Below are 26881 nucleotides of genomic sequence, written 5' to 3' on the forward strand. Positions count from 1 at the left end.
CAGTGACTACAGTGAAGTTTTTCTCCCTCTTTCCCCACCTGAATTTGGCTGGTTGTTTCCTTCTCTTGTTTTTTTCCCTGGCTCTTTGAACTTTCCTTTTTATTTCTGCCCTCCATATTTTACTTGCTCTGCCTTCAGTGTTCCCTTTGCTTTCTCCTTGATTAGACTTAGTCTCTGTTACGAGGCTCACTTCTCTTCTCTGAGAAAGGGGGGAAGAGGATTTGGGACTGTAGAAAGGGCGTTTGGTTTGCCTGGTTCTGCACATGCAGCATTCTCCTTTTCCCAGCAGTGGTGAGCAAATCCAGAGCTGTAGTAGCTCCTCTCCCTGTTGCTCTTCTCCCTGTTGTGTGGCCATAGGGTGGCTGATATGGGGACCTGTTTTTCGCAATTCCCAAATCATACAGAAACCCTTCCTTCAGTGTGCCCAGAAAAGACGTAAGAGCAGGAATGTGGCTTGAATTGGAGAGAGAAGTGACAGATCTCTTAGGGCAGGCTTTTATTTAGTTCCTGCTTTCTTTTCCCTCCCAACAGAAACGCAGAAATTCTAGCCTTTTTAACCCAAAGAGAAAAAAAGCAATTAGAAGGTGTGAATCTAATTATTGCCTTGGTTTAGAGTGAGTTTCTACAGGGAATGGAACTAACCTGGCAGGAATTGGGATTATATGATTTGCACAGGACAAAACCATTGCTGCTTTGATTTTTGGAGGAGCTGACAGCATGCTTTTCTAGAGTACATGTGCTTCTCCAGTTTTGCATATTGACCTTTCAGATTAGTCAACAGTGACTCGTGATACTTTCACCTTGAAGAGGTGGCATTTTATGCAGAACACTTTTTCTTTTTTTTTTTTTTTCTGAATTGCTTGTCAATTATGGCCACAGACTGAGCAGAGTGGGTAAAAACAATAATTTAATACATTCCAGACAATTTGTATTTTACAATGCAAGAAACTAGAATTTCCATGTTCATTCCCCTCTCTTTCTTGCTTGTTTTAGCTCTTAAATTGCCTCTTGCATGCTACAGCAAATGTCCAAGTAAAACCAGAGCTCCACATTTGTTAGCAGACAGGTCTGTAGATGTTGCTTTACAGGCAGTGTTGCAGAAGGACCTTTAGGTGTAGCTGGGAAAGGTGGTTGTGCAGCATCCTGGAGTTTGGAGGAGATTTCCTTTCTCTCAAGGCTTTTGAAGCATGGCATGTAATGATAGCAAACATCGAGGCTTTTGCATGTTTCATCATGTTCTTCTTTCAAAACTTAGATGCTCTTTCAAAAACTGGACAGTAGATGTTACAAAGTATGTGTATTGCAGTCATGCAGTACCCTAAAATACCATTCCATTTTGCTGTAAGCTGTGTGTCGTGAGGAAGAAGATTGGTTGGTAAGAGAGAAACATGGCAGAAACCCCCACTTTTTCTCTCTTTATTGCTACAATCTTTTCACTGGACAATATTTGACCCTGGAAAGTAACAGGGGTCTTGCCCTGAACCTTCGAAAACTCCATTTAAAGTGTCTGAAAAGGCCTTTAGTGTGTAATATCTGTTTTAATCTGCTGTTACATGAGGTGTCTGCAGTAACATAAAGTAATACTTTTTTTCAGAAAAAATACATAATGTAAAAGTAAAAAGGTTAGTTGATGAAACACAAAAGAATTAAGCAGGAGTGCTGACTCACCATCTAGCTTTTCTGTGTCCATTTAACCTGTGGAAGGGAGAGTGGTTGGATGCTCAGCTAGGCTCTCAGGAGGAGGCTCCCTGTGAAACACAGCAGGGAAGGGGCTGCTCTCTATCCTGTCCATCACTGAAGCTCAGCAGACTTGGCACAGCTTTCAGGGAGCAGATGTTCAAGATACCCGGAGCCATTTATTCCCATAGCCTGCACAATGTGTATACTACAGAAATGTATTACCTATGTGGGAGCTTCAACTACTTTTAAAGCACTTTAAACTACTGTTTAACTACTGTCCTCTGCTGTTCTTGATTGGTGGTTTAATGATGCTGCATCAAATCCTGAAGGGAAACTGGCCAGGGTTGGAGGAAAGGGACTTCATGACGTAAAAGACAATACCAGCACAAAAAACGAGAGGATGAATTGGTGAATACGTAGGAAGCACCTTCTAATCTGCACAGAAGATTCAAAAACAAGTTTCCAAGATGAATAGTGGGGTGTTTAAGAGCATTTATTTTTTAAGACAGATCTTGAGCAGTATATGACTCAAAGTGATGTTTCATGTATGTGGGTGCTGAAAGTCAGGATTTTTTTTCTTCTTTTCTCTTCCACTGCAAAGGTTTTAAGACTTACTTGTCCTTTTAAATTTTCCAAACTGTGCACATAATATTTTGTTGAAGGGGATTGTTGCAGTTTATATTCGACTTGATTATAGTGCAGGTGTATGTTTTATGATGTTGTTGATGGATGTGCCCTAATTGTGCAGGATGGGAAACCATGAACATAAGGACATGACAATTTTCATAATGAATGACTAAACACTATAAGAAGTGCTTGAAGAAATACTCAAAAAGAATTTTAATACCTCATTCATGGTAGCAGAAGCATCAGAGGAGGGAGAAAAGAGAGAACACACTTACTGTGGTTTGGGTGCTGTTTTGTATTTTAACACAGTTTTTTCAGTAGACTCTCTTTAGTGTCAGAAGAGTAGGTTTGATTTTTCAGTTTGGTTATGGGGTATCGCAGGCGGTCCGATGCTGGTCAGCACCGGTGTGCCGCAGCCTTCCTAGAGAGAGGGTCCTGCCAAGAACAACTCTTCCAGGGGCAGTGGCCGGCCTCCCTGGGCAGCAGGGGATTCCAGCAAGTGTAGCAATTGATTTCTCAGCTACAGGTGATTCCAGCTCTTGTGATTCAGCTCTTTGTGAAATCACTCAAGGTGAACTCGGGGACAGAGAGACGGGAGCCTCGTATGGCAATTCCACAGAGGCAGCTTTTATTGTCCAGCAGCCCCCGTGAAGGGAAGGCCAGGGACAAGGGCTCCCTGCCTGGGGCAGAAACAGGGGCTTTTATGGGAAAGGCAGGGGGTGGGGTAGAAACCAGTGAGCCAACTGGGCACAGGTTACCATCATCTAGAAACAAGGCATGCTAGGGGTGGTTCACTTTGTCACCGTGACCTGAGGAAGATTGCTTATCTCTGGGGAGAGTCTTTTTGGCCTCAGGCCTCTCTCCTCCAAGGGAGTGCAGAGGGCTCTTGTGCCAAGGGCTCACAGCCCTCCACAATGGGACATCTGAGAACTTTTAAATGGTGCTGAAACAAGGGACAGTTGTGAAAATTGATGCTTGCTGATGGTGTCCGTATCCCTTTAAAAAATACATTTAAAACTTGTGTGTCTTTTGGGTACTTGTCTAAGCACATGGATAAGGGAAAGAAGGGGTTCCCTGTTTGCAAGGAAAATGCTTTCTGGTAACTGGTAGGTGCAAGGGATTCAGATGTGTCCTGTAGGGAGTTACAAGGAGAGTGACAAATCCATGGCCTTGAAAGGTCCTTGACAAATCAGAGCCATGGCTTGACTGGGATCTAAGAGAAACCTGTAATGTTCTTTCCAGTCTTGAAACCTGAGTCTGAAGGCTACAGAAGCCTTGAAATAAGTTTCCATCAACAGCCAGGCCAATTCCAGTTACAGCAAGGGACAGTCAGAAGAACCCAGAGATGGAAGACCACTCAGTTACCAGGTACACTCTGTTTGAATGCTCTGCCTGATACAAAGCATATTTGTGGTGTAAATGAGCCTTCCATGACCCTCTTGACCTCAGCAGCTTCATCATGACCAGCAGCAGTGAAAGATTCTGACTGAGGCAGCCTGGCTGGGATCCCTGCTAATGGCACTGCTTTCCCCTAAGCCAGCTTGGTGACAGCATCACTGGAGGGCCCACTCATAACTTCCTTAATTCCTGGATGCTACCACATTTGAAGGTGATACAAAATTCCCTAAATTCAGAAGCAATTAAACCTTAACACCTTTTGTGGAAGAGTTGTGTCTTTAGCTTGCAGCATCACAGGATGAATGCTGTTTTCAGAAGGGGAACTAGTCCATATTTGAACTACTCCATGTGGATTTAACGGTGCCATAGAAGTGATGGCAGAATCACACCTTCTCTCCCCTCCCCCTGACTCTTTTGTAATGCATCTCTGAAGCAAAGCTTACTAAGAAAAAAAAAAATGAAGTGCTTAACTTTGATCTTCGTGAACAACAAATTAGAAAAAGACAAGACATATAGGACACTTACAGTAAAACTTCTTCCTGGTTTAGTTTGCTTTTCTGCAAGTGTTTTGCTGTTCTTTGAAGCCCCATTTTACTGCAGCTGACGTTGGATTTCTGTAAATCCATACCCACAGTTTTACGCATGAGTGAGGGATGTGTGATGAAGGGTGATGGACGAAGCCACGGGACCATCTGGAGAGCAGCTGCCACCTCACTGCTCTGAGCCAGGGTGGCTCTGATGGCCAGACCTGGCTGCCCACTGCACCCACCTGCCCTGAGGACTGGCCTCTCCTCCACAGGCCCTGGGCAGTCCCCAGACAGGGGGCTAGAAGGCTGAGACCCCTTCCCAGGACAGCTCTTCCTCAATTTGGTGTGTGCTGCTAGCCCAGTGGCATCACCATCTCACTGGAGAGTGACGCTAACAGCTCCTTTCATGCCTGGTTTATTTAAGGCAAAACCTACACATTAACATGGAAACTAACATTTTTTTATTTTTCTCAATCTATATTGTCTGTTTTTCCCATCTGTGCTCAGTATCATTGAAGCATAGTCCTGTCATCTGAACTTGACTTAAAATGTTAGCATTTGGACAGGAGGGTATTAGAGAAGCTCTGCCTCCTTCTGCTCACCTCTGTTAATAATTTGCTCTATGCCTTTTATTTAAACTGGATATGTAGTAAGATGACAGATGTGCTTTGTGTGAATGGATTTCTCTCAAACAGAAATAATCAGCTGTCACATGGCTCAAGCACTGTAGCAGGGACCGAAAGAGGAGTTTCAGGAGGAAAATACATATAAAAAAACAAATGGAGAGATTGAAGCAAAAATTCATTCTGTGAGAAACAGTGTCTATGTTTTGGAAAAGAAAAATAGACAGAAATTGTTGCACCTGGAGGTTTGAGCAATCTTTTCTACTATTTTTTGTGACACTGTGACAAGCAAGGAGTTGGCGGAGATGGGGAGGATTTATGGAAGCAGGTGGGACAATGTTGCATGGTGCTTCCAGACTTGTTCTGTTGCAGGCCTTGAGCAGGGGGGATCTTTAGGGGGCTGTACTCTGGTGTTGGTAACCCCACCCCCATCTACCCTCAGGAAAGTTAATTGCCTTCCTTTTCTGCTGCGGCAGTGACAGGCTCACACCCAGCGATGAAATGCCTTCGGTACGTTGCCTACTGTGTAATCAATAGCAAGGAAATTCAATGTGCTTGCAGTGACAAGGGGCAAAGTAATACTTATGGGAAGGGAAGGAAAGGTAACAGCTGTAACACCCCTGGCCTCCTCTCCCCCTGGCTGTGCTTGCCTACAGGATGCCCACAGAAGAAAAATGCCTGATTGAATAATGTTTGCACAGAAACCAGCTGTAAATCCCTTGGGCAGCACAGTTAGGATGCAGTTTGTCAAGTGTGTCTTTTGTGATTGTGGTTTAACAAGAGCTCTGCTGATGTGTTTTTCATCTAGCAAAAACTACATTGCCTTTTTTTCGCCCTCTGTTAGAAGACTGGCTGTGAGGATTGCACTGAATTGTTGAATAATCTCTGCTAATGCATAAGCAATATGTGCTGACTTACTTCAGGGTTGGTCCTATTTCTTACTGAAAAACATTTCATATTTATTAGGTAAAGTAAAAAAAAAAACTATTAGTAAAGACTACAATTCAATACAGGGCTTCACTTTCATTTTGCTGCTCTATTTCCGCTCATAATAATGTAAATTGGTCACTACCTTCTTAAAAAAAAAAAAACAAAAACCCAACAACAAAGGATGTGCACAATATCCCACCAGAAACCTCTCACAAAAGATTAATTGCTACTTGCAGCACAGAACTCCTGCTGATTTAGGAGGAAAAGATTTGGTGGTGGATTCAGGCAGACCTCTGGGGAAAAGACCTAAATTTTAACACAAGCATCAAGATGCCATCTTGAAGAGGTGGGATGAGGGTCCTTATTGCAATACTCATGTTTTCTCATGTTGCTTTAACATGTTCCTATAGCTTTTACCACAAACATTTCCTACAAAACCATCTAAATCCTCAGACACAGCTGGACCTACCTCCTATCAAATGTAGTAGAATACAGCTGACCGGCAGGCAGGGTAATGAGGAAGTTTGATTGGGTGCTTAATTATGAGCTTCTTAATTTTGCAATTGGTGCAAAATGGGTCTGCTGCCTTGGAAGGCAAGGTGCCACAGGTGGGTTTTCCACCTATCTGCCGTGCTCTCCCTCCAACACAGACCAGCTGTGTGGGTGAAAACCGGGTTGGAGAAGCAGCTCTTATCCCATGGCTCATAGTCCTGTGCTCCTGTGTGGCACTAAGCTTGCCCATGCACTGCAGGTTACTTACCCTATCAGCCCTTTTTCTTTATAGCTGTGTTTGTATCCAAGTTGCCTGGCTATAGCTTGCTTTGTTTACCTATAAAAATAAAATCATATTTTAAAACTATCTGAACCTTAGAAAGTTGGTGGCTCTTTTTGCTCCTCAGAATTTGCATAGATGGGTAAATAAACAGCCATAGGCATGTAAAGAGTTCTTGTTCAAAACAACCAAAAAGCCTTAAGTATCTCAAATATCTGAAAATTTAACATCTTTTCAGCTTTTTTTTTTTTTTTTTTGGTGTGAGTAATAACATTTACATAATCAGAGAAGAATCTGGTGACTACAAAGTCTTTTGTTCATGACATCAACGCTGTCAGAGAGAATGATGAAAGAGCAGCTTTTTAAGATTTTACTGAGAAGGTAAGACTTGTGGTGTTCCTTTTCAGGTCCTGCATAATGCTTCTTACTAGCTTGCACTAGTTTCCCCTTGAATAAGAATTAAGGACCAGTGCCATTAATCCAGAATTCTTGCTAAAGAGAGGAGTAAGAACCATACAGGTTCAGAAGGACTAGCTTGTCCCTATATTGAATATTTCTGTCCTTCCTTCTGAGGACTTGATTTCCTCTCTCCAGCTCGTGAAATCCTAGATTTTCTGGACAGCCATTCCCATTGACAGTCCTGCCACAGCCAAGTCTCTGTGACATGACCTGATCCAAATGGCACACAACATGTCAATCTCCTGTCATTTTTCCACTTGGCATGCTGCAGTGTGCTGTCTATTCTCAAAAACTACAGCAAAAGAAGAAGGCTTTGAAATGTGTTTTCTAACACACAAATTGGTCTCCCTTGGGAAAACAACCTTGCTGTCAAAAGGGAGGTTGCATATAACTTGGCTTGCTGCATGTGGAGTGTCAGTGCCACTTAGGTACCATGCCCTCCTCAGTCCTAGATTATGGAGCATTTCTCCAGAGGCTCAGCAGAAAATACAGAAAGAGATGGCTCACTCCTAATGGGGTTGTGGTAGTATTTTTGAGGCAAAGCAAGCTTCCCATATGAAGAAAAAATTTCAAGGTTTAGCAACAGATTTGTTCTTGTCTACAGCTCCTTTTAAAAATTTATTTTAAGACTAATTACTTAGTAGTCACGTAATGAACTTGTTTAGAAATTTTTAAAAAAAGTGCTTAGTGACATTTTTGTGAATTCTTGATGTTAAAAAATTGGTAGTTGATCTGAGAACAAAAGAAAATCATAACTGAATACTCAAGAAGCAGAATGCAGAAGTGAAGGGGCTACCTGGCTGCTCTCAGTAGAACAAGGCAAACAAGATCCAAGCATTGCCTTGGATGTGCAGAACTGAGCTATGGCCTTCTGAGAAGAGCAGTTGCCAAGCCCATGTTTGGATCCCTGCTCCTTGTCTTCATGCCTAGAACAGCAAGAGGAAGAGGAGGGATGCTCAGAGCTAAAAAAGCAGGCCTTTTTATCCATGCCTGGCCTGGCCACCTGGGATGGCTGCCAGCTGGAGGGCAGCGTTGCAGCAAAAGTCACTGCCAGTTTGGGAACTGCTGCTGGAACAGCTGCTGCGCCTGCTTGGGACTGCAGCTGTTGGTGCGTCAGTAGCACAAAGCTCTGCTTCCCAGCACAGCCTTGCCAGCTTTTGGCAACAGCCAGGAGCCTTAATCACACTCCTGGATGGTTGCTCAAATGTTGGGAGACCACACAGTTGCGTATTATTCTATACAGTGTTTCCATCTATGGCTTTAGTGTTGGAAAGAGAACTTAGGTGCCAAGGTCTCTGCATGGTCTTCTTTGGCTTATACAAAGATATGATGCTTCAGGACTTGACTGAGTTTATTGTATCCCATGTAGTGGAAAGAGGGGAATCACCATATGAACAGTGATACAATAGGACCATTGGATGCTGCAATTAATTTTGCATCTCTCTAGCATCAGAAGCTTGAAGTGTACAAAAAAGTAGTTGTGTGTTAAAACCTGTGCAGAGAGAATTATTGGTGTTTTTCTCAAGTCATTAAAAAGTGCAGGGACAGAGCAGGCCCACAGCGATGTCACGGGGCCTGGTGCTGTGTGCTGAGTTCCTGCAGCACACACGGAGTATGAAGCCTAACACTATTTCTACGTGCTCCCACAGGTGTACTTTTTCTCCTGGCTTCTGCAGTTGCTGAATATAGTCTGCACAGACTCCATCACCCTTGCCACAACTCTCGCTTAAAACACACCAATATGATCAGAAAAAAGCCCAACCCACAGATGTCTTGGAGCCAGCTCTTAGCAGTGACGACAGTCTTGCTGTCTTACAAGAATGTCTGGTAATAAGAAATCAAAATGTAAATGCCAGTGAAATCTCACCAGGCACACCTAGGAATCTTAGGAAAGGCTTGATGTTGAAAGCACAACATTTCCTAGGGGCTGGAGTAGGGCAGGTGAAGTCAGATTTATTCAGAGACTGTCTTTTCAGGAAAAAAATGTACATCTAAGTATGGACGTGCCCCTGTAAACGTGGTGGGTGCTCTGTTTCTTACTTTCCACATTCTGTTGCTTTCCTTCCTGCTTGCTTTCTGTGTTTTGTGAGGAGCAGCAGGTCTGTCATGCCTACCCATTTGAGGCATTACTGTAGCCTATCTGACCTCAAAAGACCTGTCACGGTGCAGCTTTTGCTGGAGGCTATATAATGGATGGGTTATTCTCAATGGGAATATGAGAGTCACAAATCATTTCCACACAGAGACCCAAGAAATCACATTATAGTCTTAAAGGCCAGTGGAAAGTCAACAAAATGCCTTGGGCCTGAGCAAACTTTTGTCCTGGATCACAGAGATCACTAAGTTTGAGGGAAATAGATGTGGAATTGGAAATTGTTTTTCTGCTTCTGCAATGAAATATTTTTGTTCAATATAAAAATAAATACTTGCCATTTAGCTAAGCTTATCAATTTGTAGGGCCAGCCAAAGATAATGTCCAAGGCTGGAGCCTCAGGCTTATTGACGGTTGTCTGCGGTGAACAGTCCACAGGGTCTGGGCAGACTGACATTTACGAGCTGCTGACCTGGGTGCCTGCCCATGGCCCATGTCTGGGAGTCTCCTCCCAGCACATGCTGTCTCTGGTAGTGTTGGCCATGGCTACCACACAAAAAAGTTGGGTACACTAAGCAACAGCCAGGCTTTAGTTTATCTTTCAACAAGTGAAATGAACAAGACTTGGTCATACCAGTTCTAAGAGGAAAGCCAATCTCCTTAATGCAGAGTATATGCAGTTCATTATTCATTTCGGTGAAACGCGGAGTGCACCTTGCTGTGCAGGCCAGCTGCTCATTTATAAAATTGATTATGCATTCTCTAAAGCCATCTCTAGGGAACAGCTAAATTGCATCCATTGCCACCAAAGTCTTTGATATCCCTGTGGCTGAAGAATATTATAATAACAAGGAATAAAGAAAGATAGGCTATGTGCTGATTTTTGATGTTTGTCAGATTTTGCTTGCCTCAAAAAGTTTCAGGAGAATGTATTTCTGGCATATAAGATGCCCTTAACCTCACAGCACCCCAAGATGTCTTGGAAATTGAAGGCTGCTTTTATTGTAAAAGAAGGTAAGAATTCATCTGCTTTAAAATTTTTCCCCCATAATAATCAGGTGCTTGGTTCAAATAATAGCATATTGACTCTTCAATTCTGTTGCTTTAATCTGACTTCACCATCAGTTCTGTGAAGAGTAAAACAGAGAGAGGAAGGAGCATTGGTGATGATAACACAGTATGAAAATATCTAGCAGTCTAGTAGTCACTCTATATATCAAATAGCTGGGTATAAAACTGCCTGAACTTTGACTTTTCTGCAATTTTCTGGCACAATTTTTTTCCTGAAACTTTTCCTTAATGAACTGCTCACCCTTCCTTCAATAAAGACTCCCTTATACCAATTTAGATGAACATCAGAATGTAAAGCAGATACTGCTTACAAGTGGATCATGAAGAAACTGCAAAAAAATTAAAAGGCTGCATGGGTTTTCCCATTTCCTAGTTTTAAATTCACTTAAACCTTGTACTTCACAGTGATTTTGTAATTAGAGGAGTTATAGCTATAAACCTAATAATCCCTGAGTGACAGACTGTGGCATATGTTGTTTATGATTTTCAAAGTCATCTACAGTCTCTAGCTTTCAGAAACTGCTTTAGGTGATATTTTCAGCTCAGAAGAGAGAGGGGCAGGCCTGTGGAAGGATGCAGGATGCTGGAGCTGCCAAGGTCCAAGACAGCTGTTGGCACAGACACTGGTTTTGAAGGGGCAGATTGAGCCCTTTGTGGGGAAAGTTTGCTGCCATCTCCATGCTTAGCCAAGTGTCTCCCACACATTTCTGGATTAAGCATGTCTCTGAGCCCCAAAATGGATCTTTCCCCAATTCAGTAGCCAGAGCTGGAAATGGGTTCCAAGGCCTTCCCCTGCAGCCCTAAAAGCCAAGGTCACAGCTGCTGGGCAAGGGCTTTTCTCCCTACTCCTCCCTGTTGTGAAAATACAGGCTTCATGGGGCTGGAGGAGGTACTCCAGTGACTGATGTTAACGCCTACAGGGTGCTTACACTGCTTATATTTTTTATCCCTCCACGCCTGCCTGAGGAACAGCCGTGACCACCTGCTTCCTTCAACCGGCACATCTGCAGCTCTTTCACAAGGGACCGTTTCAGATTCGTGGGGGCCGAGTGTGGAAGTGTGACTGCTGCTCTGAGCTGCACCCTAAGGAGATGCATGAGCACCCCCTCATACCTAAAATTTCTCTGTGCGCTCTCTTGTGCTGGTTTTGGCTGGGATGGAGATAATTTTCTTCACAGTAGCCGTGTTTTGCATTTGTGGTGAAAACAGTATTGATAACACAAAGATGTTTTTGTTACTGCTGAGCAGGGCTGGCACTGAGCCAAGAGCTTTCCTGCCTCTCACACCACTCCAGCAGAGATCAGACAGGGGGTGCACAAGGACTCGGGAGGGTTTTTTTCATCGTTTTCCTGCTCAAATATTGTTGCTGTATAGAAGAAGAAAAAAAAAAAGCATCCTAAGCTTGACAGAGCTTGACAAACCCCCTGGGCCCAGTCCACCTGAAGTCTGGGGAAAGACAGAATGTCAAGGTATCTCTGTAAATCAGATGCATACCACAAAATTGACTCCTGTTCAGGCCCAGACTTTAGAGACCCAACCCTCTGGGTCCAAGACTGTGAGTGAAATGGAGCTGTCTAGCTCCATCAGATTTGAAGGTTCTCTAATTATATTTCACTAGATCTAGGCCATTGCATTCTTTTCATTTCAGACTCGGGGCAATAGAGTAGTGGATTTTTCAATGCACAGGACTGCAGGGTTAGTTGAGTGAAGGTCTTCAGGACCCTTCAGGGTAAGGGCTTAGTATGTGTTTGTCTGAATTTATAGGGGCTGTGACTTCCATGTCTTAATATTAACAGGATGGGCTTTCATGGGCAGCTACTGGCTGCAGACTAAATTTTAGCAACTGGATTATCCTACTAACCCTTCTCTGTACCTTCTCTTAAGTGAACTGTACTTGGCAAAGTGCAAGCTTTTAAGATAGTAGAAAAATATTTCAATATACTCCAGGTGTTGCTAATGCAATCTCATTTTTCTTTCAGCTGTCAGAGAACTAATCCATCCTGAGTTGGAAATGTCTCTTGAAGATGCATGCTTCTTTCCATTACGGCGTGGTCAAATGCCAGCCTGTTCCTTTGAGGATTATTTTGAAGATTCTAAGCTAGCTAGTAGCTTGATTTTACTCTTCCCTGACTTCTTTTTGCAGCAGATTAGGTCACTGAAAGCTATGGGAACTTAGATATTAGAAAAATAGAGCACAGTGTTTCATTATTCTGTATTCTCAAGACAGAGCTATTTCTTCAGTCCTGATGCATTTCTGCACACTGTTTAGCAGCAGTGCTTTTAGTGTAGCAGACCTGCGAGGAATGGAGGGTGATGGAGGAGGAGATGAATACTGATGAAATTGCATCAAAGAAGAGCTCCGTGCATTGCAGCGTTAGTGGTGTGTGCATGTGTCATTGACTTGTGCATTTTCTGTGGTTATCTGTAACATGTCCTTAGAGGTGTAAAGTGTACAGCTGTAATCCAGACCATATCAGTGATGTTACTGCATTTTTTGCATTTTTTTATGGTCGGAACATGAGTTCAAGGAGGACTGAACAGTAGCTGCAGAGTGTGATGGAGACAGTCCTTCAAACTGTTTTCATATCACAAGCTTATCAGAAAATTCTGGCACTGGTGAAAGTTCATACTCAGTGATGTGTAATGGCCCTTGTGCTCCACACTGAGCAAGTGTGTCTTGCAGATTTCCTCAGACCTACTTGGTTTTAGGTGGTGGACCTACCAAAAATCTTAAATATGGGAATACTTGGCTTTTGATCCCTCTATGGTCCTTGGCCAAGTTAAGCTTCTAGAATGTGGAGCTGTTGGAAACACAGGGACCCAGGACAACATTTATGGAAATCAGCAGACCCAGTGTGCCTCTAAATTGAGTATGTTGAAAAAGAAAAAACTCACTCCCCAAAACAACTCTCCCCCTCCCTGCTTTTCCACAAATTTCCCACATCATCAGGCTGAAGGCAGGCACATACTCCTTGGCTTGGAGTCCTCAGATGTGAGCCTCTTCTGTGTCTCCGAGCAAGATTAGTCTCTCTCTCATTTAACAAAAATATTTCTGCCAAACATCAAGAGAAGATTTGTACCCAGGTATCGAAACATCTTTGCATGCACAGTATTTGGGTCTAAAAGGGCGGGAGGCATGTCTGCCATTTGCAGAGAGAAAGAACAAATCCAGCTTTGACATGCAAATGCTGGCTGTCTAGAAAAAGGCCCCAAACAAGCACTGCTATCCAGATTCAAAACTTCTGTGCCCAAATGTCTTCTGTGTGTAGTTTTGCCAGCTGTACAGTACCTGCAAGGTTAGGGCTCACAAGTCAGCAAGGCATAAAAGTCCCAAGTGACGAACTCAAGCTGAAATATGAAGTGAAGCGTTAGGTCACCTGGGAATTAGGGAATATCTAACTTGGAGCATTTTGTTACTGCAGGCCATGAAGTTTGATAGGGTAAGATGTCCCTGCATGGCTAAACTGGGCATCTCAAGAATATGGAAATGCTGTGATCTGCCATTTAAAGTGGTCCTTGTGCACCAGTGTCCTTTGGGACCTTGTGAGAAGTCTTAATCAACTAAGTCCTTTCAACAGCAAATCTTTTAACTGTACTTCTAAACTGCAGAAAATGTAGGACTGTACAAAGGCCCTGATCTCCTTCAAGGTTCCTTTCAGTAGCCTCATTCCTACTTCACTGCTGTGACACTTCAAAGCAGGAAATCTGATGACCCCATGCTGCTCAGTGTTGGGCAGTCGCAGGTTTTCAAACAACATATCTCTATTATTTGGAGGCCGGGCATCACTGAGCGGAACAGATTTAGCTGCAGTAACCTTTTCTAAAATTATCCTGCTAATAAATCAGCCTCAGCAGAATTGTACCAGACCTGTGTGCAATCCCACACTGTGCTGTCTTCTGTTCCAACACACACTGGGGAAATTCAGGGGACAAGCTTTGGACTTACACCTCATCCATTCATGATTATTGGGAGATGGCGGGGAAAACGCCTCAAAGAGTTTGTAAAAGGGAACAACTGTATTCTGTTAGGAAAAAACCGACACAGGTACCTCAGTCCCACTTAGGAACCTGAGCTGTAAATTGCTTTCTTTGCTATAAACTCCTTCTTCAGTCAGGCACCAAGTCTTGCAAATCACAGTGCTGTACCAGTGTGCAGAGTGCTTAACAACACCATGTAAGGTGCAGGTACCCAAAATCCTGTCTTTCTACCTGGTTTTGGGCCTTCAGAGAAGGTGTATCTGCAGCAGGGAGTGCTAGGTAGTGGAAGAAGTTCTTCAAATAGAGGTATTCATACTTTATGTTACCCACAAGATCTCAAAATGTTAGTTTATATTTTTTAAGGCATAATAATATTCTCATAACAAAGTTCTCAGCCTGTTTCACATTTCCTTTCCCTTCTGTCCAAGGTTACTCCTTGCTTCAATATCTTCTAACATGCAAACAATAAACAAAAGTAATGCAAAACTGGGAGGATCATACAGATATTATCACCAGAAATTTCCAAAAGAATCAAATAAAATTGGGGATCCCCCGCTGTGTGAAATAGAGAATTATGGATTTTGTCTATTCCTATGTTACTAGAGTTGGTCTTCCACTTGATTACAGAAGCAAATGAGAAAAACAACTTGTAAATATCAAATAAAATGAGACAGCTTGATACAAACATTTTACATTTATTGGAAGAGTACAGTAAAAAGGGGACTGCAGACTCATTAGTGGTAACTGGTCCAAAGGAGAAGACACAGGACTGTTTAAAAAAGGTCTGCAGTTTACGAGAAAACTGAAAATCTGTTATATAACAGCCCAGGAAAATAAAAAGTTAGCTTGAGTTCTAAAGTGTAACTTTAAAGTATATAAAAATTGGCAAATAAATAAAGTTAAAATGCAGATCTATTTAAAATTATAAAGGACCAACAACTGGCAACTGTATAACATACTTATCATTTTCAAACTTAATTAAAAGCCAGATAAACTCACAAATGTTGTTTCTTTTCTTTTTTATTTTATTTTACATGTATACTTAGGGAAGAAGCACCCATTTCCAGTGTTATGTATTATCGATCTGTTTCACAAATATATTATTTTTAAACAACAAAGAGCATAAAAGGTGCTTTACCTGATATTAGACTTGCTGGTGCATATTTTGGCACAAAATTGAGACTTGAGTAGATACCTAAAGACATCTGCAAATGGTATCTGTGCCCACTCAAGGCAGCTGGTGTCAAGTCTTGCTTCTGACGGCAGGTCAGTGATGTGAATTTCCCACCTTCCCCAACACCCCTGCTCCGTCTCCAGCTGCCAACAGTTACACATAGGAAAAGCAACACATGCAGTTTTAAAAACAGCAGTCCTACAACCCCAGCCCAAATTTCATCCCCAAAAGTCACTTGAACACGTATGTAACTATTCAGTCCTTTAACAGAAGGTACAAGGCAGGTGTTTTAATGTTGGCTTTCACGCCCCAAAATTTCTCTGTAGGAGTCTGCCTGCCTTTTGTGTCCTGTGTGATGAGCCTATATCATGGGGTTTTCCCTATCACATTTTCAGCGTTTTAGTGAAAATTAGGTGGGAAGCTTGGTGGAAAAACAAGTTAGCTTGTGATTTACGGGTAATGGTACAATTAACCATGGAAACAGACATGTTAAGCCGTATCAATTGAGACCCAGTGCAAGATCAGTTCCCTGTACACAACAATAACGCATACCTTCTGGAATTGGAGGTCTCAGCACTTCATACTGGGGGGGGGGGTGTATAATTACCACTATAAGTAAATGTTGCATGACACAGTGAATTCAAAATTTTGAAAGCAAAATGATGAGAATTAACACTATCTGAAAAGGTCTGTTAAGAAGAAGGAAATTCACAAGGCTTAGGTGGAATTAAGTCACTGCTGTTGATTTTGAAGACACTGTTCTAATTTGGCCTGATAGCAAAATGTCAAGGAGCGTATTTAGCTTTATAATTCGCCCTGTGTGGAGCAGGATGTTCTGCACTGTACACTAGGCAGTCAAGAATGTGGTTTCTCTGATGTATTTTATGATGTGGACAACTCATAATATAGCTAGGATATGCAACTTCATTAAAAATGTGATTTGAACAATGTGCTTCACCTTGATTCGCAGTTACTTCCATTTTCATACAAACACATTGCCCTAGGTGTAACATTACTACAGTATTTCTGAGTTGAACAAAAGCAGGAGTGTATTTGGACTTTTCTGTCACCAGAATAACATTTTTTGGTAAGTGAAAGGGCGCCACCTGTGGTACACGGAGCCTGAATTCAGAATTAGGAAGTATTTGGGAGATGCAACAGTACAGATTATTACAGCAGAGCTCAGCTGGAAGTGTAAGCTTACTGCAGCCCTCTTTAGAGAGCAGAAAGATTCTTTGAGAATTGAGCCAACAGCTCAGAGTTAAGTCATTAACATATCAGTAATCCAAGAATTTTACATTGCTACTTGCATTAACAATTATGGAATTCTTCATATGTTGAGAAAGACTGAGCTGACTGAAAAGAGTACTGTGCATCTTTTTTTTAGTAATGGAAAGTTCTGGCTCATACTTTCAACATCTGTAATGTAGAAGGAATCACTGATCTGATTTTTCTTTTAAAAAGCCTAATTGCCTTATATTGATGAAAAGTTTCAATGGCTGGCTTGCCTACTGTATTAAAACTTAAATTAAGTACTTATCTACAAACACTTTCATTTCTAAAACTAGATGATGGTTCCAAATAGTAGCAATTCAGGATTTTTTCCAAGCATTCTCTGCTCAATGTGAATCCTCGGTTATCATACTGGTTCAGAGGATGTGTTTATCTATAAACACAAAACCAATTAACTCCAGTTGTATTTACAAAGCATTTCATTCTGGGAGATAGAGGAAGAAAGAATCTAGTTCATGGCTCTTCTATGTTTTCAATTTATGACCTCAGTCAACTCTATTTGAGGGTTTTATTTATCCATTTTTTGTAAGTATGCCTAACAGTTTTTCATTTGGAGAAGGCATATGGATCTGAGCTCTCTAAATGAACTACCCTCCCATAACTACAATCTCAAACAGCTGCAAAACAACAATGCTTGTAGCTAGTGACCTGATTAGTCTTTTATCTCACAAACCACCCCCCCAACTAAACCATCTGAAAATTCTAATTTAATTCCTGCCTAGATGATGCCTGAGAAAATGGTGCTCTGAAACCATAATATAGCCAATAATATACAACTGCCTGAAAAAGAAACAACTCTTGAGTTAACATCCAAGTTCTATACCTGGACATATGTTCCAGTTGAAATTTTGTATCAAAGAGAAGGGGACATAATAGTAACTAAGGGTTGTTGGTGGAGGTAGCATTCCTGGGAGAGAACAGTAAACACATCTTTCTGTTTTATAGAGTAGTTGTAAGGCTGAAATACAGAAATTGCTTTTGCTTATTTGACAGAGAAGCAAAATCAAGTTGGATTCGAGGGTTAAAGCTGTGAAAATTTAAAGTCAGAAGCTTCCAGCTCCTATTCTATTTGGTACTTATTATAATGAACACAATGACTCTGCTAAGTGAATGTGAAAATACACAAAAATGTTGGAGCTACCAGGCAGATCTTGCTGGACTTTTCAATGAGAGAATCTTCCCTTCTTTGATCTAAAAGTAAAGTCGGGTATTAATAACATACTAATAGGCAATTCTGCAACGCATGTAGGAGCTGGAAATCGCAATTCAGTACCACTTTGAGTACAGAAATGGTAGCAATACTTGACTGTTCATAATGTGGCAACTGAAAGGATTCTTCCATTTCAACTTGGAGCTTTCCACCTTTAAACTTTATTTATAATGGGAAGCTACCCCAGGGAAGAGCGACTCTTAAAAAATCTTGATAGGCTCCTCAGTTTGATTCACTTTCCTAGTAAGTTGTTACTAATGATTAAGGACTGCTTTTTTGTTTTGTTTTTCAGTAAATCTGCAGAAGGAAACTGGAAGAAAGCATTTTTAATTGAGCTGATATTTCAAATTTACCAGATCTCTTAAAAACTCATGGTTGTTTGGAACTTCAGGAATATTGGACTTGCCCTTTACCTTCTAATTACTAATTGAAGTAATTGCTGGAAGTGAAGGACTGCATGAAAACCATTCTAAGAAGAAAAAATGCATAACTTCGCTGCTAGCAGGGGTATTGTTCCCTGACCTGCCTAGGAAGAATGCTTCCAACAATATCTGAAGTCCTTTTGTGGTTTAGGGGGAAAAAAAATTAATTGGTAAACTCTTCCTTGAACTGCAAACTACTTAATGCTTAGCCATAAAAATGTTACAAATCCAAGTGCACTGGCTAACAAATATTTCTACTGCCTACAAACAGGGCAGCTGTTACAGAAAGTGGACTCTTTCAGCTTCTTCCCCTTTATTTAATGTTTATAATGAGTTATTGTTTGTGACAATCAATTATTTTCAGAACTGTTGCTTTTGAATACCATGTTTGATGACACTATTTACACACTAGGTTAGGTCTTAAAATATTGCACTCTCTCAAGTCTGTGAGTAGCACTGACATTTAGAGGATATGACAGCAAGAATACTGGAAACAGGGCCAGTATTTAATCACTGTTAATATTTGTGCAGCAGCACGTCTGGGAAAATTGGAGGGGAGACATTTTTAAATGCTTCTGAGACTTGGTTACTCCATAACCTTGGAAAAATGTGGGGTTTTCTTCTTTTTTTTATTATCTTTACAATGGCTGCAAAAAGGGTAACAAAATAGTTATAAAGAGGTAAAAAATGGGTAACTTCATAGTCAGTTTTAATGATGTGCTTGTAGGATTAAAGTAAGCCTAACAGGTGGTCAAAGACATGGATGAAAAAGTACTTAAGTATGAATAATCTAATATTTCCTTAACCTGTTTTGTCTTTCCTGTCACTAAGAATGGGCTTTACCAGCTGCAGTTCTTACTGATGGCCTTCTGGTGATGCACTCCTCAATAACAATTTCCAAAAAAGTTTTGGGCAACTCTGCAAAAAGGCATATTGTTGTTAAGAAGAAATGCAATTTAACTGTAGTTGATAAATGAGAAGCTAATTTACTGGTTTTCACAGAAACTAAAGAAAATGCACGTTTCAAAGATAATGCCTTAGTGGGATGCTAACTCTACAACACCACCTTTTGCTGAAGCAAGGTTTGTTTTCAGATAAGGTACTTTTCACTATTTTACATTCCATAAAATAAAGAAGCTTAGGAAACCTTATGATTTCACTGATGACTGGACTTGGAAGCTAGTATGTGATTATTTTCTACTAAAAACAAACTAAGGATGCACTTTTTGCTGTCAAAGCAATTTTCTTAAAATAATGAATGCAATTCCTAGGAAAAACATGAAATTAAGAGATAACTGGTTGAATCCCATCTCATGTTACAAGCTGAGGATAACAGTATTTAGAGTTTCCTATGTTTAACAGTGTAAAATAATTCAGGTTTCCCTCGGGGTGCCAGTGTAACAACCTAACCTGAAATCCATACTTGCAAAAGAGACTTAATTTTAACTTCTTTGTTAAGTTCTCTATGGCAAACATGGTACATCAGCCAAATGACCAGGATCTGGCTAACCTGGTAAGATTAACCTGACAAGATTAAGTCATCAAAAGGCCATGCAGAGAAGATATTGCAGCTTTGCTTCTTGAGTGCCATGTCTTTCTTTCAAATTTCATGGTATGGCAGGCTTGGTTGTGAATGCTCCTGTGAGAAGCCTACAGTATCTATAGGTATGGATTCCACTTCCTAAGTTGAATAGTTTCAGCAATTGCAAGTCAGACACAATGAACAAGTTCTGCCACAAACTGTTAAATTAATGACATGAAAAGTTTAAATAATTTAGAAGACATGTACCTGTGTTGACATTTATTCTATACCTATAAAGCCATTCTGGTATTCTCCCAAAGTATTACTAGTTTTGAACTGAACTGATGCCTACATCAGGAACAGTAACAGATTTTCCGAAAGCTGTAGAAATCCCCTGTTTTAAAAAGACTTTAAATAGAACTGTGGTACATATTTGTGGAGGTTAACTATTTCAGAAAAAAATGTTAGTACTGTTTTTATCCTTCTGCAAGAGTCTGGATGGTGCTTGGTTAATCTATGACAAATAAAACATTATTTTATTTTATCAGAATAAAGCAGTATTTCTTTGCTGTCAAGAGGGCATATGGCAAAGAAATAGTCCACCTCTCTAAAAGAAGAATATTAACTCTCCAAAAAAAGCTATGAATGCTGACACTGTTATCCTTACTTGCAGACTTTAGAGATGCATACATAAGGAAACGCAGTTGGATGAATCTTGGATTTTCCCAAATGACTGTGAAACATTCCTTAAATCTTAGTACACTTGCACTTGCATTAGCATACTAGCAAATTAAGGCACAGACTCTGTGTGCTACTTAGAAGCATACAAACTAACAAGAATGTTTCCTATTGCTCTTGAAAAATATCTCTGGGCTGCTTGAAGTACAGAACTAAGTAAATATATCCAGTACACTTATAATGAAGTTTTCATTTATGCCACCAAGTTTTCCAAGCACTACACTTTCATGGGTATGTGTATATATATGCTTCCTTATCTCCAAGAAAAAAATCACTTAACAAAACGCAAGAAGCACTCACCATTCCTTACACCTGGATATTGACAGTACCTCCCCAAATACAGGTGATGTGCCCCCACACAACCATTCACTGTTGTAGCTGGACACTAATTCCTATGTAACAGACAAATTCTTCTAATCTACACTTATTTTGGTCACACATAGCCCTAAACCACCACTCAGCACTACGGCAAATATACTTTAGAGAGCAAAAGATGTTGTGGACAATAGAAAAGCCACTCTAACAGAAATAAAAATGTAATGTAGCCACTGACTTAACTACATCTCAATCCCACTGTAACTCTAAAATATAAGGCTAATTAACATTCCAGATGCTGTGTTACTTACAATCCCTGTTTCTTACTTGCAGTAGCAGCAACTGGTATCCCTTGATCTGAACATTTTAGTAAATTGCTAGAAATATTTTAAGCACCTTAATGCTGGAACTCAGACAGGGATACTGTAACTTGTTCCTATTTCTATGTAGAGCCCGAGAAAACAATTCCAGCTGCAAAGAGGACCCAGAGTCAAAGTAACAAATGGTGCACTTCCTCCTGCCCCTATCTAGTAAGTTTTTATTCTTTCTGGCTTTTTTTTTTTTTTAATATATATTTATATGTATATATATACAAACACAAGGTTTATATTCTTGGTACATTTAAACCTTGTTTATCCCCAGTCTTTTGATATTTGATTGCAATTATCTAAGAAAAATAGGTTAATATTTCTACTCTGCTGTTCCCTGTCAGAGGCTTTAAACATACTTCTTTCCTTTTGGTTGTTTGAACAACTTCCTCATGCCACACAGAAGTAGCATTTTCCTTTGGACACTATGCATGGAATGTTCTTTTGTTCAGAATAAACTTTTGCATGCTCCAGCTGCATTCTGAGAATTTTTACCAATTCAGGAAAGAAACAGGATCAAAAGCAAATATAGCAATACATCCTTTAGCTCCTCTAAGATCAATGATATTTGTTATCTGCGGCAATCATTAATAAACCTTTTTTTCTTGGCCTACTACTTTTAGGTATTCTTTGGAAGGCAGATAGTTTGCAGTATTTCTCAGCATGTGCAGTCAAGACTTTATATTGGTCTTTTTTTCTAATAAACATAGGTCACTGTAAAAGAAATTATTACTGAATTCTGCAGGCATAAAAAAAGGGCATGATTTAAGTAGATCACATAAAAAATCAGAAGTATTTCAATAAATGCACAAATAATTCAGCTACAAAAAAAAAATCTGGATTTTTCCATTCAGTAAGCATGTTTGCATCCAGAATCTGACTGACTTTCATGTTTAAAACAAAGTATCACCTAAATATATCAGCTGCAGAAAGAATTAAAAAAAACCCCAAACTTCTAGTTGAAATACTTGTTAAAACAGTCTTCAGTTTTAAGGTCAACATGTATGACAATCCCCACATTAAATTAATATGTTGACATACAGGACAGGGATAGCAGAGTGAGAGCACAGCTTAAAGTAGAATACCTCTGAAAAATGTTCACTAGCAGTTATTTGCTGTAAAACAGATAGAAGCCACTGTCCCTTAAATTTATAGTATGTGCTTTCCTATGTACATGTAACCTAAATTACAGTACTACTGTGAATGGATATATAGCATTTCGCAGTATATATCTTTAATGCAGGTGTAGACACCATTCAAGATGGTACACCACTTAATTTCAAAGTAATCCTAGAAGAATATTGCAAATAATGCTGTATAAATGCATAGTGTTTGAGGGAAAAAATTACTTCACTGGAAAATAAAGTCCCAGACATTGAGTTTGGCACTTCTTCATCACTATGTCACTTTCTTTTTGATTGAAGACAGCTCTTTCTGAATCTCACTGAATTTTGGCCGGTTTTCTGGTTTGTAGTCCCAGCATCTCTGCATTATTTTATGTATTTCTTCTGGACATTTTTGTGGTGCAGACATTCGGTAGCCTGGTACACAGAAAAAGTAGGGAAAACTTTTAGTACTGAAAACTTATGCATATTGACAAATCTAAAAAGAGCAAAGTTAAAGACCATTTCATTAAAAAGACCTTCAAGGCAATGTGAGGAACATCTTCAATACATAACCTATAGATGAGAGATAATTATAAACTAATTAAAGCTCTGGTACCAGTGATATTTAAGTTGGGCATGCTAAATGGTCAGTTTGCTCCTCATCCCTAATAGCAGCAACATGCACAGATTTGTTTCCTGCATCTTAGGAAGTTGCTACCCTCTGGTTTTCAGTTGTTTCCTTTCCTCGCTGCAGTAAGAAAATTGGTAACAAAAATTAAGATGGGAGTAAATTTCTTTGCTCTTTTTGAAGATGTACCAACTTTTATTCTCACGTTTCTTCCCTTTTTTGGCTCCTTAAAGAAGTCCCTCCCCGTTTGCACTTCAGTAATTTTTCCTTCCTCTGTTTTCTTAACTTTTGTATCTTTCCATCTTATCTCAACTCTCTTTCTCTTCTGGTTTGCTTAGATAGGCAGTGACTTCCACACCTCTCTGCTGCCATCAGCCAAAGGAGTTCTCTGACTTGGCAGTGAGCAGGAAAATGGACAATCAGTTAAGTAAATTAGCAGCTAATCATTCAAAAGTCACAGGTAAGTGGATATTCAGGCATGTCATCAATACCCTGGACCACAGAGGTGTACTCATATCAATGAAGACAATTTCCCAAACAAGTAGGAAGTTGGGAAAAACGCCAGGAGGATTCTATGTATGAACAAGGAGCTCCTGGACAAAATCAAACACAAAATCAGGTAATGGGAGGAATACAGAAACTCTGTCTGAGCCTCCAGGGATGAAGCTAAGAAAGACAAAGCCCAGATGGGATTGAATCTGGTCAGGGGTATCAAAGACAACGAGCAGGGCTTCTCTAGGTACACAGGGGACTAAAGGAAGGCTCGAAAAAATGTGTGCCCACTGCTGAATGAGGCACTGAGCAACTCAGCAACACAGGAAATGGAGAAGGCTGAGATACTGAATGCTTTCTCAATCTCAGCCTCTACTAGCAAGACCAGCCTTCAGGAATCCCGGGCTCCAGGGATCAGTGGGAAAGGCTGGAATGAGGAAGATGTACCCTTGGTGGAAGAGGACCTGATCAGGGAATACTCAAGCACACTGGACTTATTTAAGTTCACGGGCCCTGATGCACCCGTGAGTACTGAGAGAACAGCCTGATGTCACTGCCACACAATTGCCAATAATCTTTCATACATCATTGTGACTACTGGGAGAAGTACCTGAGGACAGGAGTAAAGCAAATGTCACTCCTATCTTCAAGTCAGAGCACCCAGGGCTGGTCAACATCACCTTGAAGGTGATGGAGCAGCTGATGCTGGAAACAATTTCCAGGCACCTCAAGGACGAGAAAGTCATCAGGAATAAGCATGTAGAAAGTCAGCATGGATTCACTAAGAGCAAGTCATGCTTGACCAATATGAGAAACTTCTTCAGTGAGATGAGTGGCCTGGTATATGAGGGGATTTCACTGTAAAATCCTCACAAAGACACTTTTGAATTATGGGATGGATTACCAGACAGGGAGGTGAATTGAAAACCGGTTGAACAGTGAGCCCTGACGGGAGGTGATGAGTGGTACAAAGTCTGAGTGAAGCTCCAGGGTCAGTACTGGGTCCAATCCTGTGTCACATCATCATCATTAATGCTCTGGATCATGGGGCAGCTGCGCTCCCAGCCAGGTTGCTGGTGACACTGAGCTGTGAGGAGGGGCTGATACACCAGAGGGTCGTGGTGCCGTCCAGAGGGACCCCGACAGGCTGGAGAAAGGGGCTGACAGGAACCTCAAGCAGTTCAGCATGGGAAGAGCCAAGTCCTGCAGCCAGGGAAGAACAACCCCAGACACCAGCACGGGCTGGGAATGCACAGCTGGGAAGCAGTTTGTCAGGAAAGGCCCTGGGGCTCCTGGTGAGCACCAAGGGTTGAACATGCATCAGCAATGAGCTCTTCCAGCAAAGAATGCTAATGGCAGATTGGGCTGCACTAGAAGGAATGTTGCAGCAGTTTGAGGGAGATCATCTGCCTCCTCTGTTCAGTATTGGCTGAGGCACATCTGGAGTGCTGGGTCCAGTTCTGGGCTCCCCAGTACAAGACAGACACAGGCACAATGGAGACAGTCTCATGAAGGGTCACCAAGATGATGGAGACACCAAAGCATCTCTCCTATGAGGAAATGCTGAGTGAGCTGAAGCAGCTCATCCCGGAGAGGAGAAAGCTCAGGAGGATCTCAGCAAGTATATAAACACCTGCAGGGAGGGTGCAAAGAGGACGGGGTCCAGGTTCTTCCCATGCCCAGTGGCAGGACACACAGGTGATGAGCACCCACTGAAACATGGGAAATTCCTCCTGGGCATCAGGAAACACCTTTTCCTTGCAAGGGTGACTGAGTACAGGTTCCCCAGAGAGGTGGTGGCATCTTCATTCATTGAGATAAGCAAAAGCCATCTGGGTGTGATCCTTCTTGAGCTGGGTGGTTGGATCAGATGACATTCAGAGGTCCCTGCACACCTCAGCCATTCTTTGACTCTGTGATTCCATGAATTGTCTACCACATGTAGCTCTGAGCAAATGACAGGCAGTGCACAGTGATGTGCATTGGCACACAGGACTCTACAGCTAAATGCAGCTCTGTGACTCCAGACCCACTGCACAGGTCTCTGTATCTCTCTTTCTAGAGAATAGCGCAGTGACACCGACCTCTTAAAACAGGTAAATCTGAGAAATAATTTTGCTTTTTTTATACTGCATGCATCTGCTCTAGGAATGGGATGAATGCATGTAACTTCAAACAAGAATGGTTTGGACTCTAGGACTTGATTTGGCCTTTAATGAGAAACTTTAGTATCACCTAGAGCGCTTATAAAACTGTAACAAACACTGACAATGTGTGTAAATCAGCAAACCAGGGCTTTTTTGTTTGCTTGTTGTTTGTTTTGTTTTAAATAATTTAGAAGTTTTACTAGCTTAGAACCAATTTATAAATTATACAGTAGTACTATGTAGGGAAGGAACAGTTCTGAAATGCCACTAAAGACGATGAAAATAAATCAAAAGTCCTGGAATCCTGCTTACAGTTATTTGCTATTTTAAATAAAAGCCTTTCGATAATTTTGTAAAAGAGAAATGCAGCTTGTAATGCTCACCTAGCTTACCATTCTCCACTATAATTGCTAAATCCTTCTATGAAATGATTTAATAAAGAAGATGGAATGATACAGATTTTTTTTCTGGCAGTTTAGAATATTTATACCTGCATTAGCATAATCTTAAATAATTCATTCTGTTCAAGCTTCTGCTTTGCACAGCAGTAAATCTCTCCTTTCCATCTCACCTGTTAGTTCTGCAACAATGAAAGTCGGCATGCTGTCTTCCAACCTTTAAGTTAACGGTCAATGTATTCCTTTTTTTTTTCAAAAGGCCTAAATACCACCCTACTCCTCCCACAGAGCTAGATTCAGCCTCTTAGAAAACATTGTATTATTTTTGCTAAAGTTGCTACAAAGCTCGTATGTTATTTCTTTGCTATTTCATACTGTATCCTTACAATTTATCCAGCATTTCTTTCGCACCCTATGAATAATTACCTTTCTCAACTTGCTCTCGTGCTTGTTGGTTGGTCATTCCAGGGTATGGGCATACTCCTAAACTAAAGGTCTCCCACAAAAGGATTCCAAAGCTCCATACATCACTCTCAGATGTGTATCTCCCTAAGAAAAGGAAAGCAAACCCTCAGCTTAACATAAAAAAAAATAAGTATTTCAGATAATTACGGCCAAAGATTTCCTGTAAAGGTAAAAGTGTTACATAGGCAAGCTTCAGGCAAAACAAAGCTGCAGCTTCTAATACATTCTACAGACTACACAGTCTACAGTATTTCAAAGACTGAACAAATCATATTAAAGCCAATACCTTGGAACAACAGAAGCTAACCTTAGGTGTTACTATTATACACAGACCATGCCACATCACTCATGCAAGTTAAGAATTTCTTTCCTTCTTAACATACAAAAACATTTCTCTTTCAATATAAAAGGACAGAAAAATGTCAGGACTTCCCCCCTCATTTACA

The 26881-nt window shown here is 40.9% G+C and overlaps 1 protein-coding gene across 3 annotated transcripts in view; it reads right to left on the bottom strand.

The window, feature by feature from the left end:
* Positions 1-14832: 14832 nt before the first annotated feature.
* FER (FER tyrosine kinase) overlaps positions 14833-26881 on the bottom strand; it is a 162037-nt gene continuing 149988 nt past the window's right edge. For all 3 annotated transcript variants that reach the window (XM_039567680.1, XM_039567681.1, XM_010405726.4), the window contains exons 19-20: positions 26397-26519; positions 14833-22740 (exon numbers count right to left, since the gene is read on the bottom strand). In XM_039567680.1, coding sequence (XP_039423614.1) covers positions 22598-22740; positions 26397-26519 — 266 coding nt within the window. In that variant the 3' untranslated portion in view covers positions 14833-22597. The remainder of the gene's footprint in view (positions 22741-26396; positions 26520-26881) is intronic.

The sequence above is a fragment of the Corvus cornix genome, chromosome Z (assembly GCF_000738735.6).
Source record: "Corvus cornix cornix isolate S_Up_H32 chromosome Z, ASM73873v5, whole genome shotgun sequence".
Lineage (NCBI taxonomy): Eukaryota > Metazoa > Chordata > Aves > Passeriformes > Corvidae > Corvus > Corvus cornix.